The sequence below is a fragment of the Misgurnus anguillicaudatus genome, chromosome 17 (assembly GCF_027580225.2).
Source record: "Misgurnus anguillicaudatus chromosome 17, ASM2758022v2, whole genome shotgun sequence".
Lineage (NCBI taxonomy): Eukaryota > Metazoa > Chordata > Actinopteri > Cypriniformes > Cobitidae > Misgurnus > Misgurnus anguillicaudatus.
The window spans coordinates 33,326,833-33,341,816 of NC_073353.2; the positions used below are offsets into that span (position 1 = coordinate 33,326,833).

Below are 14,984 nucleotides of genomic sequence, written 5' to 3' on the forward strand. Positions count from 1 at the left end.
GGGCTTTTCCGTGACTCTTTGGGTCCTTGCAAATGTTCAAATGAGAAATGCAAATTAGCTATGGCCGGGTGGATGTAACAAGCTCACTGATTGGCTCTGATTGAACGTCATGCGCAGATTTATAGATCTCGGATGAGGACCCAAAGAGTCACGGAAAAGCTAAATAGAGAGGCTAAAACGAAATGCTTATCGAATAGCGAAAAGAATAAGGAGAACCATCAGGAAATGAAAACAGAAATGTTAAACGGAAATGCCTAATTTAAACCTGTATTTGTAGTTCAATTCATAAATCTGATTTCTCTTTTTAAATCGCTTTTTGAAATACATTTTAAAATGGCATTATTTAATTAAGAATTTATAAATGCAATTTAAAATGATGAACTTATTGAGTGTTTTATGATGTTTTTGTAAATTTTTATATTAATTTGAACTATTTAGTAATGGATTAATATTTTGTTTCTACATTATTTTTATAAGCTCACTTTTTATTGCCTAATAAAATGTTACATAATGATTTTTTTGAAACTTTGTCTATTTATTTATAGATTAATTAATGCATTTTTAAACAAATGTATTAATTGCTATTTTTATTGTCCAGGTAGTTATTAATATTGAAGTTCTTTATTACATTTTTCATGACTCTTGTGGTCCTCCATACTCTACGACTGAGCTATACAGGAAAACATTTATTAAGCTTTGTTAATGTTTGTTAGTGCCAATACAATTGTTCATGTTAGTTTATTGTGTGTTAACAGTTTCAACTTTTCTTTTTAAAAACGTATTAGTAAATGCAGAAAATAACATGAACTAAGATTAATAAATGCTGTAGAAGTATGGTTTATTCATGTTAACTAATGCATTAACTAATGTTAACAAATACAACCTTATTGTAAAGCGTTACCAATAAATCTCATGTCTATCTGCAGTGCAATGTGTTTACCTGATTAGCATTGCTTAACCAGCACTGGAAAACAGTAAACAGTTTTTAATAGCAATTTAAAGTTGATACGAGACCATCAAACACACTGCTAGTTAATCTAGGCATGTTAATCTATCGGGGGAATGTGTTTTATCAGCAGTTGCATATCTGCTTTAGAGGCTGCGATTCAGCCATATAGTAACGGTGATGTCTTGTCTCATTTTCTCCTCTGCCACTATGGAAGCGAAGTTTTCCGCTCCTGTCGGAAGCAAAGTTATGGTAATGTTTTTATCTCTGTGCTCTCTACAGTCCTCTGTTTTTCCATCATGCCACCCATATCAAACACCATTTTCATTTATTAATTTCATTTATCACTATGTAACAGCTTTCCCAATTGGCGTGGTACTCTTCTCCCCAAGGGAAGAATGAATATATGCAATACAAAATTACTCTATCCTTTTGAATATTTAGATCAGACGGTACTTTTTTACCATAACTACTTTCTTGTGTATTCAGTTATCATTCAGGCTAAATGTGCTTTTCTCCGACAGACTCCGAGACTACAGAAGACGAAGCCGCTGAACCACAAATACCCCTGGAAGCTAAAGAAGGAGCCAGAGGTTTTCAAGATGATGCCCAACGTGTGCCTGCGGGTAAATATACCTTTAGAATAATTTACAATGTTACTCACTTAAAGGATTAGTCAATTTTCTTAAAAAAAATCTAGAAAATTTCTCCACCACCATGTCGTCCAAAATGTTGATGTCTTTCTTTGTTCAGTCGAGAAATTATGTTTTTTGAGGAAAACATTCCAGGATTTTTCTCACTTTAATGGACCCCAGCAATTAACAGTTTTAATTCAGTTTAAAATTGCAATTTCAAAGGACTCTAAAAGATCTCAAAAGGTCTTATCTAGCGAAACAATCGTCAGTTTTGGCAAGAAAAATAAAAAATATGCACTTTTAAACCACAACTTCTCCTCCGATCCTGTGACGTGCCAGCGCGACCTCACGCGGTATGTCATCACGTCAAGAGGTCACGGATGACGTATGCGAAACTACGCCCCAGTGTTTACAAGTGTGGAGAAAGAGGACCGTTCTGACGTTGTTGTATATGGAATGATACTAATTAATGTCTTTGTGTCGGTTTATTGTTTAAAATGGTCCGCAAATGTGCATTTCATATGTAACACGTGACCTTTCAACGTCATTACGCAATTATGTGAGGTCACGCTGTCTCGTCACACAGCCGGAGGAAGAAGAGAAGTTGTGTTTAACAAGTGCATATTTTTATGACAATCGGTTCGCTAGATAAGACCCTTATGCCTTGTTTGAGATCATTTAGAGTCCTTTAAAACTGCAATTTTAAACTGCATTAAAACTGTTAAGTGTTGGGGTCCATTAAAGTCCATTAAAATAAGAAAAATCTTGGAAACATAATTTCTTCTTGACTGAATAAAGAAAGACATCAACATTTTGGATGACATGGTGGTGAGTAAATTATCCGTTTTTTTTTTTTTAAAGAAAATTGACTAATCCTTTGGAGAACCTAAAATGGCATCACTGTGGAGAACCTTTTGTAGCACCATTATTTTTGCCAACTGGTCATGTTTTAAGATGTATTCTATATTGGAGCATGCATACAAATAACTCTGCAGACCTTGTACATGGTCCAAAATTACTTATTATGACTTCATATAAAATATTCCTTTAATATTTAATGGTCTGTCATAGACCCAGTACCACATATGAGGTACTGTTTGTACACTTAGAATCTCTACTTTCTGCAGATATGCATCACTTTGAGATATTTTACTGTAAGAAAGTTATTTACACTTAAAGGGACACTTCGTCCATTTGCATTAAGCTGTGTAGTTAGAAACCCAGTCATGTTTTTAAATGGTCGTGCATCATTCCCTCTGTTTCCCATCAATCATTTTGCATCATTGAAAGAAGGAAGTCCTATAGCCCCCCCCCCCCATTTTTATATAATTTAATATTCACATATTTTTTTAGATTTTTCAAATATGACAAACATGGGCAAGTCTTATATCAAATGAAAGCTCTCACTCTCAGGAATAAGGCCACATCATTATTTTTTGTTCTATTATTATCACATTTCCAACAATCGTCGAATGAATAATAAGGTAAAAAATGGTCTTTTGATAACGTATGTAAAACTTGAGCGTGAACTGCCTCAGATAGCAGAGATAGCCACAAATGCTACACCATCTTTTATCTTAGGTCCTACTCTAAAAAATGAGTCCATTCACAGCATTTTATTTGGTTGTGTGCATATAATAATACCTTGCTATTTATTATATGTGCAAAACAAAGTATTTTTAAATGAAAAATATATTTTCACACCCTTCATGCTGCTAACAACCAGAACTGTCTGCAGTCTGCTAGAGCACACAGATCCAGAGTTATCCACTTTCAAAGACAGTGTTTACAACATAAAAATAGAAAATTGGGTGTTTCATCATATGAAAAACAACCTAAATAACAATATTTGTCACAAACAGCAGTTTTTTATGTAACTTCAAAGAGTTATTATTATTCATGACCCTTTCAAATAAGGTAATAGTAAACCATTTCATTCTAAAGGCAAATCCTAGACTAAATGGACATATAAAAGCAATCTCTGGATAATTTTTGCCCTTATTAAAGCCACATACCTTCTATGTAGATATCAGAGTCAGAACAGTTTAACTTGTTATTTTAATGCGTTCTTCGGCACCTTTAATAATAACAATTTTGGATGAACTATTCCTTTAAAGGAATCACTATTTATCTTTGAAGAATCACTGTTAATTTTTACAGAAATGTCTTGACACTGCACTATTGAATTTTCTCTTTAGTTTTTTATATTAGCTGAGATAAGATTACATGAATAATATATTCTGCTTTCAATGGAAGCTCTTAACATCTATTTCACACATTGTGGTAGAGCTCCAAGGTTTTGTCATCACAGATCTAATAAGTCAGACCGGTGCTCATTGAAGTGTAAATAAAGAAGTAATCACAGATGAGCTATACTGTAGGGCAACAACAAGCCATAAATCAAATAAAACTATCATTTTTGGTTAAACTTAATAAAATCATTTTGCACTTTTTTCCACTTAATGATTATTATACAAGGGTGATCTCATTCATATTTGTAGGAAATAATAACTAATGTGTACACGTGCATTTATGTGCATTCAGTTACGGAAACATACAAAATCAATGAATGACATTGAATTTGTGTTTTTGTGATACGTTTTTATATTATATATTCAAGAGATGAACAAAATTTTAGATTTAAAAAGGTCTTCATATATTATTAACTTTGCTGAAAGACCAGCATGAATTTCAATGCTTGTTTTTTGCTAGTAAGAGTCAAGCTGGAAATATTTTTAGTATATACAGAATGTTATTTTTTATGTGAACTTGTTTATTCTGTTTTGCTACACCTTTAATTTCGTATTTTGTATCTGACAAATTATTTTTTTATATTCATGAAATACTTTTTTGCATTTTTGCAAAATGCACGGATGTGTTTACAAAGAGAAAAATCTGAGACTAACTCTCTATATTTACGTAGTCCCTTTGTAGAGTCTATGCTTAGTTGTCAGTATTGTTATTTTGACAAAAGCTTTCCCATAACCCCCTGGGAGAAGCAGACGGTAGTGTATTTTTTTTAAAGAATGCATGCTTTTTTCCATTTCTTCCATTTTTCATCATTGTGAACAGCTACCAAAAACTGAGTCGAAGAATAGAGTGATGTTTATTTGACGTTCGATTTCTGCTTAGAAACGAGAGGTGTGGGAGCAACATGGCCTGTATATAAATATCCATTTTGATCTTACCGCATGACATTGAAATTCATCTTGTGTACAATACAGCTTTCAGCAAAGATGGATTTGAGAAAAACACTGCAAGCAATGAAGTTTAAATTAGATTTTCCACTGTAAAATTGCTTGATTGTCATCATCAGAATTATGAATAATGTACTTTTACATGGAATATGTCTGTACGATCCAGAGTTTTTCTACAAAATCTACAAAGTTTCACCAAAGAGATAGTGATAAAATGTATGTGTTGAAGATTGGGTGGCATGCATGATCTCCGTAGTGGCGTAAATGATTGATTTGATCTGTTAGGGTGGGCGTAAAGGGGGTGCAGCTGCCCATTGTTATTGATTTTGATGGATGCTTCCTGACTACAGTCTAATGCATTCAGTCATTCTGAAACACGCTTCGTCTAGAGGCATCAGTTGGGACCTGGCTGAAACAAAGCTGATATACATCACCTGGGCTTTATCTCTCACACTTCTAATATCATAATATCCACAAATATTTGCGTTGGTTGACATTTTATTTAGATCAAATTAATGCATTAGGTCTTAAAATGCATGGATTACTTAAATTCTTGCACCAAAATAAAAATGTTGTCAATCATTAACCCCTTTTCACCCTCACTTACTTTTAGAATGAAATGTGCAATGCTTTTGCTGCTTATATGTTTAAACGTTACTGTTCATTATTATTTTCAACAACAATATTTTCATATAAAGAGTCCTCAAGAAATTAGCTCTTTAATAAATATTTTAAGCTTTGCTAGTTGGTTAAAGGGATAGTTCACCCAAGGATTACAATAATGTCATTGATGACTCACCGTCATGTCGTTCCAAACTTGTAAGACCTCCGCTCATCTTTGGAACACAGTTTAATATGTCTTATATTTATGCTACGTACACACCAAATGCGGGGCATTGTGTTACTCGCTCTAGATTACTCGCAGGACTTAACTTCGTGTCATGCAAATTTAATCTACTTGCGCAAATCGTTGAACTCGCATCTGGTGTGAACCCACAGTTATTCCAAGAGCTTGTTGACCCTTCATTGAAAATGTATGTACGGTGTACTGTCCATGTCCAGACGGGTAATAAAAACATCATCAAAGTAGTCCATGTGACATCAGTGGGTCAGTTAGAATTTGTTGAAGCATCGAAAATACATTTTGGTCCAAAAATAAAAAAAATTACGACTTTATACAGCATTGTCTTTTCTTCTGCGTCTGTTGTGAAGCACATGCGCGAGACTAAAGTCACGTGACTGCAGTGACGCAGATGACATGTTATGTTTGTGAATTTTTTTTCCAAACCTACAGCGTGCATCTCCTTCAGACTGTACACGAAGCCCAGGCGCAAAAAAAAACACAATTAAAAAAGCTGGGGCGCACCAGATAACACGTCAGCCGTGTTGTACGTCATTCAATTCAGTTCAATTGCATTCAATTTTATTTATATAGCGCTTTTCAGAATTGTTAATTGTTTCAAAGCAGCTTTACATTAATAGATGTAGGAAAAGCATAGAAAAGTGAGCGTAGTAATAATGCAACGTATACAGTAAAGTATTACGTTAAGCCAATGGTGGATGAAAAACCACCCTAGGAGAAAAACCCTACTGGCTAGTCCAGGGGGAAAACCCCTAGGAGGAGAAAAACCTCTGAGAGAGATACATACAGGTATTTATATAAATACTAAGGAGGTATGTGAAGGGGTAAGCGGATTAAACTGGTTCCGCCGGTGGTCTTTGGTCAGACATCGGCTGGGCATCACGTTGAAGGACGGGAGAGATACAGAATCCTATTAGCGCAGGGGCCGTTCACATGTAATGCAAGTGTCATACAGTATTGTGGTTTAAATCAGCTCGGTTCCAGACAGGCTAACTATTGCGGCATAAGTATGCGATTCACAACAGACGCGGAAGAGAAGACAATGCTGAATTAAATCGTAATTTTTGTTATTTTTGGACCAAAATGTATTTTCCATGCTTCAACACATTCTAACTGACCCACTGATGTCACATGGACTACTTTGATGATGTTTTTATTACCTCTCTGGACATGGACAGTATACCGTGCATATATTTTCAATGAAAGGTCAACAAGCTCGGACTAAATATAAAACATCTTAAACTGTGTTTCGAAGATGAACAGAGGTCTTACGAGTTTGGAACGACATGAGGGTGAATCATTAATGACATTATTTTTTATTTCTGGATGAACTATCCTTTTAAGAAGTTGTCATTTGCCATTCATTACTGTTCGTTCTATAATCCGTTCCCATTTTGCTCTCCTGTAGGTCATCGGATGATGGATGTCGCCCCAGATGCGAGCGAACGCTGGGCCGTTGGTGAGACCACAGTGTTGGAAAAAGAAGCACCGGCCCTGGGATCCAGAGCGCCAGGGCAGCAGTCATCCAGGCAAGCCAACAGCCGGGAGCCGACGGGCACCCAGATCAGGCACCTAGGGGTCGAGCCTCTGATTCGAGCATCGCGCGCCAATCTGTCCCGTCCGGTGTGGGGGTCCGAGGAAAGTGTCTCTTTAGCTAGCGATTACTACGGTAGCACGTTCAGTCTTTATAGAGGAAGGACTTTTTCCGTACCCCTGGAAGTGAACCTTCCCAAGCTTAAATAAAACCTCAGTTTACCACAGCCCACAATAAGCAGACCAATACACAAATTGCAAAAAGATCCCTAATCAATAGATAAACAACCACAGCCCCAGTCACACACAGAGTCACAAGAGACCCTCGCTCTAACATGGTGGCCGCTGTAAGTGCTAGGGAAGGGAGGGGCCTGAGATTTAGATTCAGGCTTTGATTGCTCTTCTTTCTCTGAAGCGTGTGTTGTGGTGGCCCCATGAGGCGGCTTACATCACCACAGGAATGACAGAAGATACAGTGAGTGGGCTCTCTGGGTTTGGATGAAGTTCAGCTCAACCCACAAAGCGTAAGAGCTATGTAAGCTGCCAAAAAGCCGAACAGTTATACGTGACTCATTCGCAAGCGGCAGCGCAGCTAAAGTTGTTATTTTTTAATATTTACATGTAATATTTTATTATTGGACAGACGCATTGAAATGACTACTTCAGATCATTTTTATCTGGCCATACACTCCTTTTTAAAACATTTATTTTTAACGTATAGGTTTAACTTTTAGTCAAGTAATATTGCCTTGTGTTGAATTCATGCCCTGTAAGTTTGCAATGTAAATGGTGTGATGTCAAATTTAGCAATATCACACAAATAAGTGTGCTGTTTACCTGCTGAAAGATTACTTTTATAATGTTCAAAGTATTTGTCCCACATGCCTCTCCCAAAATTCCCAACCTATCCATTGTACACGGTAGAAAATTTGTATGAAATCGAATAGCATCGCTAAAATAACGCCCACTCCGTTCCCCACTGGGGCGAATGCATATCGTACTAAAACACAGCAAAAGACTCCATCTGATTTCTCACATCATTGCCGCCTGAGAGAAACAACAGATATTAAAAAGATCTCATTTCAGATTTTACTGACTGCAGGTTTTCTCAGCCTCACTGATTTTAATGCCGTGGCATACTGCAATTGTTAGTGTGATATCATGTTTGTACAACAGTTGTTTAAACAGGAAGTAAACAGTGCCGCTTATGTCAAAATGGTTGTGAGTTAATGAGCAATGCACAGACTTACAGCTTCACTGAGAATAAAGAAGCAGATTGATTTTTTAGTGCTATTATACTAAAACATAACATAAATGCAAAACATAATACATTGATAAGCAAAGAGCGCAACTGATTGCATCTTCTGTATCATTCATTTCTCCATAGCACTCCTCCATGTTCGAGCCAGGGTTGATTGTAACTCTCAGCACCCAAATAATCTCACATCTTGAAGTTCTCTATGATAAAAAAAACATTTTAAATTTCATCACATATTGAACTATACATGTACTATACATTCTCAAGCTCACGTTTATCCATCAGTTTCTGTTTCTCATCCCCGTTATTTAGTTTTGCTTTAAAATTGCTTCTTGTCTGTATCCGACACGGCTGAAATGTGGTAACGACAGGCTCTCCAAAACTCAGATAATAACCTTAAAGAACGTCATTGCTCTATCTGAGAGATGGCAGACGGAGGGCACGTCATGACTCGGGTAATGACCTGGCCTTTAAAACTGCCAGTTTATAATCTGTCAACTCTGTGTTACGTCGTGTTCAAACTGAGAGCACAATGACCTTTTGTGGGGGTCAACATTTTTAAAGAAGTCTAATAATAGATCGTCTCAGGAAATGCTGCTGTAGGCCAAACTGTGTTATATTTTAGACAAAGCATTTAATTCTAGAATAGTACTTGCTGAGTAAACATAAAGTGATGCATCTTCCATTGCTTGAGATGTATTGTGTTTAGTGTCACCACCAGAACATGTACTGTAGTCTACAGAGTTATCATCAATAAAAGTGTCATATAAGCGAATAATATGTATAGTTTTGAAATGCGTTGTGTTAAACATGTAATTTAAGGTTTAAGGCCTGAATTTAGTGAAGCATAGCCGAGCACCTCCCTCACGCTCCGTTATTGCCTATTCATTCCTCATTTAGTTCATACTTTCCTTTGACCCCCATTGTCCATATGCAAATTATTTTAGTTTCGTATCCACGCGGCAGTCGATGCAAAATTGAAGCTGACCAAAAGTTTTCATTTAAAACATGCTTGCATCACATTTTTGTGTTCGGTATCATCGACCCCTTCGGTTTCCCCCTGGTTTTTCGTGCATGCTGTTTTTTGGTGAACTGCACAGCATGAATCCTTGCATGCATGCTTGACTAGCAAGGATGAAAGGGCATAACGTCTTGTAAGAACTCTCAATGCGTTATTTTCGAGTCTTTGTACAAGGAAATGTTTTAATATTTAAATATGTTTCAGTGTTTTTTTGCCAAAGCCAAACGTTAGTGTTTCAATGCAATTTCAAATAAAGTAATCTATACAAAGCACGTAACGTGTTGAGTATTATTCTCTCAAATAAAGATAAAATTGATAAAGCTGTAGATGATAATCGTGTGCCATCCAGAACCGTTGCAGGTAATTGTTAATTTTACTAACATCATATTTTACTAACATCACACATTTCTAAGTATCATCCCTCTGTTTTAACCAAATTTGTGCTTTGCCGTGTTCGCATGATTTTGAAGCTTCACACATTGTAATGATCTGGATGTTCAATATAAGAGTAAGTTTGTCAAACTGCCCATTGGGGAGGAAGCTGATTGGATTTTGAGTACTTTTAGTCTGTATCAGCTCGACAGAGTTTTATTGGGGCCTGTGCTGTGTAAACCATAGATGTTCGCTGTACAACTCTTCAAACATATTGACTCTTTAGTACCTTAATAGTTATGTGTCTGCCCTTATCCTTGTCATAAAACTCTTCCTTCCTAGTGCTGGCAGGTGACACTTGACTTATTCTTGTAGATATCCAGTGATGTGTGGTGATCTAGCCCAGTGATTTTGGGAGGTATAGGCTAGTAGGCACAATTTAGTTAGCTCAACAAGCTACATCCATTTTTCTGTTGTGTTGTAAACCTCTAGACAAAGATTTCTATGTCTGGGAGACGTGGTGTAATTTGAAATAAATTTGGTCTTCGTGGTCACTCCAAGATTGAAATGGAAACATTTTGTTGCGTTTCGAACATACCTTTACATTATTTATGTATTTATAAAATTCAGCTGTAATGAATTTGATTTACCAGATACTCATGATCACTTTCATTTTCTTTATCGCTCCTGACATTTGAAATTTTTGTAGGTTACAACCCTTCCACTTTCAGCCTTATGAATGTTATTTTATATCTATTTAATTTAAAACATTACAATTAGACTTGTAAACCTGTACACACATGCACACACAAACACAGTCCCATTTTTAAGTCCCACATTAGTAAACAAATAGCCTGTCTGGCCCTAAAGTCCTCATCCAAACAGTTGGGCTCCTCCTCTTGTATAACCCCATACCCTAACAGAAAATTTCCCTCAAACACCTTTTTTAGGAGCCCATATGAAGAAGTTTTGAGAGAATCCCCCCCTCAAGTTCTACCACCCCCTTCCCCTAAAATTGGCCGTTCTACTGCCTCTCCTTTGCCCAGCCGTTCTGGTTCGTCCCCTGCCACTTCCTTAGCCCCACGCAAGAAAGTTATTGTGCCAACTGAATATCAAGACACGCTACCAGAAGAGTTTGAGGAGAAGATCAAGCAACCCAAATCCTCAAGCATGTCTCAGAGTAGTGCTCAAGACTTCCGATCCCAGACCCCTGTCAGTGAGTATTCCCGTAAGGAACCTCGGCCCTCACCAAAGCTGAAAAGAGCTAGGTCAGAGATGACGTTGAAGTTTGATGAGCAGAGGAGGAGTATTGATAACCCAGAGGAAACTCTATCGGGACGTTCTTGGGCTGGATTTAATAGAGCTTCATCTGTTGACTCTGATGAAGAAGAAAGTCGAATGGGGATCTCGAGGGAGGGCTCCAAAGGGGACCATCGTGAGGCTAAAAACGCAGACACAGCTCAGAGAAGGTCCATGTTTAGGCAGCGGGCTGCTTCCCTGGAGGACAGACCTCACTACTCCCAGAAGGTGCAGGACATTGAGAACAAGTTCGCAGAGGAGCTCCAGCGCATCAAAAAGCTTGTGGGAAAAGCACATATGAAGAGATCCTTCTCAACAGAGCAACTCTCCACTTTACACAACAGCAGGCAGCCTGTAAGAAAGTTAGAGCCCCTCCCACCCCAGGTTCTTCAAAAGCTGCAGGATAGAGAGCGTGCTCAGCTAGAGCGAGAGAAGAGAAAAAGCGAGCAAGCCAAAGAACGGTCGCCACCAAAATCTCCTTTCCGTAAGCGAAAAGACCAACTGACAGAACAACCAATGGAAAAAGTTAAAGGTGAATGGTCTGACCCAGCCACTAAGACATTTGTTAATCAACCATGCCCTCCAGAAGCCATGTCACCTTCTGATCTACCTGGGCAAAGGTCTCCAAGATTTGTGCGTGGCCCAAGCCCAAGCAGGGGGAGTCCTCGAAGGTCTCCAACTGTAGAGATTACTGCCATGGCTGAAGACCGCTCTAGAGGAAGAGCCGAATCTCCATCCAGAAATGTCATAGAGATGACATTACGCAAGGGTGATCCAAGATCTGCAAGTCCGTTGGTCAAGAGAGTTGTTCGTGTTCAGGAAGTTCCACAAACAGACGAATCCAGGAAGACACCTGTAGAGGTCACCCTAAGAAAATTGGAGAGAAGGCCTGAAAGTCCTTTGTTGCAGGGAGAAACTGTAGCTATTCAAGAACGCCCTTTCCAACCTCCCCCCAAACCTCCAAGAGTGTCTCTGTCTTCCTCCTCTGAGGAGAAGATGGAGTTGGATTTGAGTCCTCTACAACCAGCACCTAAGCTAACCATACCAAAAATCGTTGTCGAAGATGAGCCAATGGAGACAGAAACACCCACAGAAAAGATTGAAAAGACTGTGAAAAGTGCCACTGGTAAAGTGGTAAAAACCCAAAGAAACAGAGGAAGGGGACGCAGACAAAGACCCATGTCACCTGAATTTGGTAAGTTTTGCAGAGATAGTAAACAAGCAGGCTTATTAAGTAAATTCTTGACCTCAGATTTGACAAAAGTAAATGGAAACTGACTCATAATCTAGATTATCACATCTGAAGATACCGCATCTGTTGGAAAATTCTGATGTATCTCTCCCATTGTTGCAGAATCTTCAGACGACTCGTATGTGTCTGCAGGAGAAGATCCTCTAGAGGCTCCTGTGTTTGAGTTTCCACTACAGGACACTGTAGCATCGACTGGAACAGATGTGCATTTAAAATGCATCATCAGTGGCACCCCTCTGCCTGAAGTTACGTTTTGTATTGAACCCCAAATTTGTTTAGTGGATTTAAATCAACATGGTCATTGCAGTGTCAATTCCTTTTTGGACATTGTTGGCCGTAACAGTAAAGACGTGTTTTTATGTATAGTTACGTGGAAGAGAGACAACATTGAGATCAAGAACAGCCCAACTCATGTTGTAAAAGTGGAGGGAGAAAGACACTCTTTGCTCATTAAATGGACAAAGCCAAGCGATGCAGGAACGTACACAGTTACTGCTACAAATGAAGTGGGCAAAGCTTCCAGTAGTGCCACCCTTTTCATCAAATCAGGTAAGTGTGTTTTATGGAAAACACTGTGAGGTGTCTCTTCACAAGGGGTGTTTATACCAGTGGGCAACCTTGCGATCTCTCTTATGAAGCCAAGATGGAAGTGATTTAATTTGCAATTCATTGACTTGCCACTAGAGACTCACTAGAGTCAATCCTATAGACCCCCATGTTAAAATGGCTAAACTTACAGCAGATGAATATGCTTACAGCCTGGTACAAAAGGTGTTTTTTGTCTATATAGCTAATTTTGCCCTTTATGACAACTGCAAGGGGGGTGAATTATATTAAGCCTTAAAGTTCTGCATAACTTGCCACTTGAGTGGCAGGTGAATTGCCTCTGCTGTCACTTTGGTTGAGCTAGTTGGGCATGGTTTCAGCAACCAGGCACCTCAACTCTGCCTCGTTGCCAATTTTTCGGTTTTTTGGTGAGTTACGCCTTGCCAAGACGGCAATGGCATGCTCCACCAAGTTTGGGCTTCAAAAAAGATGCCACGAACACTACGTCCATGTTTTATACAGTCTATGGTTCATACTGATGTTGAATAAACTAGAGGTTACCAACCCACTGTGATGTTAATTAATGGTAGGCATTTTGATTCCACTACAGGTGTATCAGGTGGTTGATCTATGTCTGGTAGTTGCTCCATCTCATCAGTGCTGATTTGCATAAAGTAGAGATCATCTTAGTGTTCCTACCTCCAGTTGACACTGTGGCCCGTGTTGCTGCAGAATGAATAATAATGACGTCAAGCTATTTTGTTGCTGAAAATTAGTTTCAGTTTGAACACTCTTTAAGAAGAGAGGTATTGAAATCATCAATATTGCTGCTGAAAATAATGTGAAAAAGGATTGTAGGTGATGTTTTTGAGCAGCGAGGTTGAGCATATTGTGTTTTGAGTCTGAATTGAGGGGGTGGAAGTTTGAAGAGTAACGTTTGTGAGAGCAGTGCATTTCTTCTTGAAAATCAGTGAATTTCATCTTGAAAAATATCAGTGGGATCAAAGGAATGAGGGAGGGAATGAGTCATTCAGTCAACATGTGGCCCTGCAGGCTAGGGCTGCCATCTCTCTGTTGGTGTTAAAATCACTTTAAGAGCAAATTACTTTTATTAAATTATTAAAAGCATTTACCATTTTGCCTCCCTGCCATTTTGCTTTAAGGTTACGGCTCCTTTGCTTCCTTAATCTCTGGTTTTCTCTGTTTTCCCTTTCTTTTGTTTTCTTTCCTTGAGATCCTTAGTTGGTAATAATAAAGAAGACCAAAAAACATTGATCGTAGACACTAATCCCATTTTTTTAGATGCCAAAATAAATTTTTATTTTGTAACATCATAAATATACTAGTATTATAATATATATAGTATATATATTAGTTCTTAATTTATTCAAGTCAAGTCTCATTTTTTGTATAGCGCTTTTTTACATGGTTTCATTGCTTCAAGAAAGACAAAGTGAAAACACAGAAAAACATGGAAATTATTAAATATATGAAGAGTTTGGTTCCAAAACGCAATAAATCCATTTTGACTAATTTCGGTAAAAATGTGTTTTCTATACCAGGAAAGTGCCAAGATGAAAACCACTATTTTCTGTTACAAACTTTCACATAGCATCTTTAGGTTATAATAACATTAAAAGTTCAAATCCATAATATGATTTTCAAAGATTTATTATAAAAACAACAAAATGCAATAGCATGGCAGAAGCTTGATGCTATCTGGAGAACAAGCAACCAGCATTTTTCTGTCTCCCGAGTGCCTCTCGCGTTTAGATTATGATGGCTTACGTTTCTTTCCCATCACAAAAAAACACCACAGGTTTATCAATTCCATCAAAGTATTATTTCGTTTTTGTTTGTTGATCACGAAGTACAAGATAAGGAAAACTAGGATTCCTTAAGTAATATGCCGCCATTGTTTGTTTACAATGCTTGGAATGGTGCGCTGTGATTTGTTGAGCGGATTTATTGCATTCTGCAGAAAAGGGGGCGTTTATTGCGTTTTGGGGGAAAACAAGGAGAAAAGTTGACAGAATAACACGGTGGATATTGGATTTTGCGTA

At 37.9% G+C, this 14,984-nt stretch overlaps 1 protein-coding gene across 1 annotated transcript in view; it reads left to right on the forward strand.

Annotated features, from left to right (window-relative positions):
* Positions 1-14,984, forward strand: part of spegb (striated muscle enriched protein kinase b) — a 118,683-nt gene that overhangs the window by 48,249 nt on the left and 55,450 nt on the right. Inside the window, 6 exon segments of the mRNA XM_073854646.1 lie at positions 1,164-1,198; positions 1,471-1,572; positions 7,049-7,169; positions 10,775-12,318; positions 12,478-12,619; positions 12,740-12,924. Coding sequence (XP_073710747.1) covers positions 1,164-1,198; positions 1,471-1,572; positions 7,049-7,169; positions 10,775-12,318; positions 12,478-12,619; positions 12,740-12,924 — 2,129 coding nt within the window.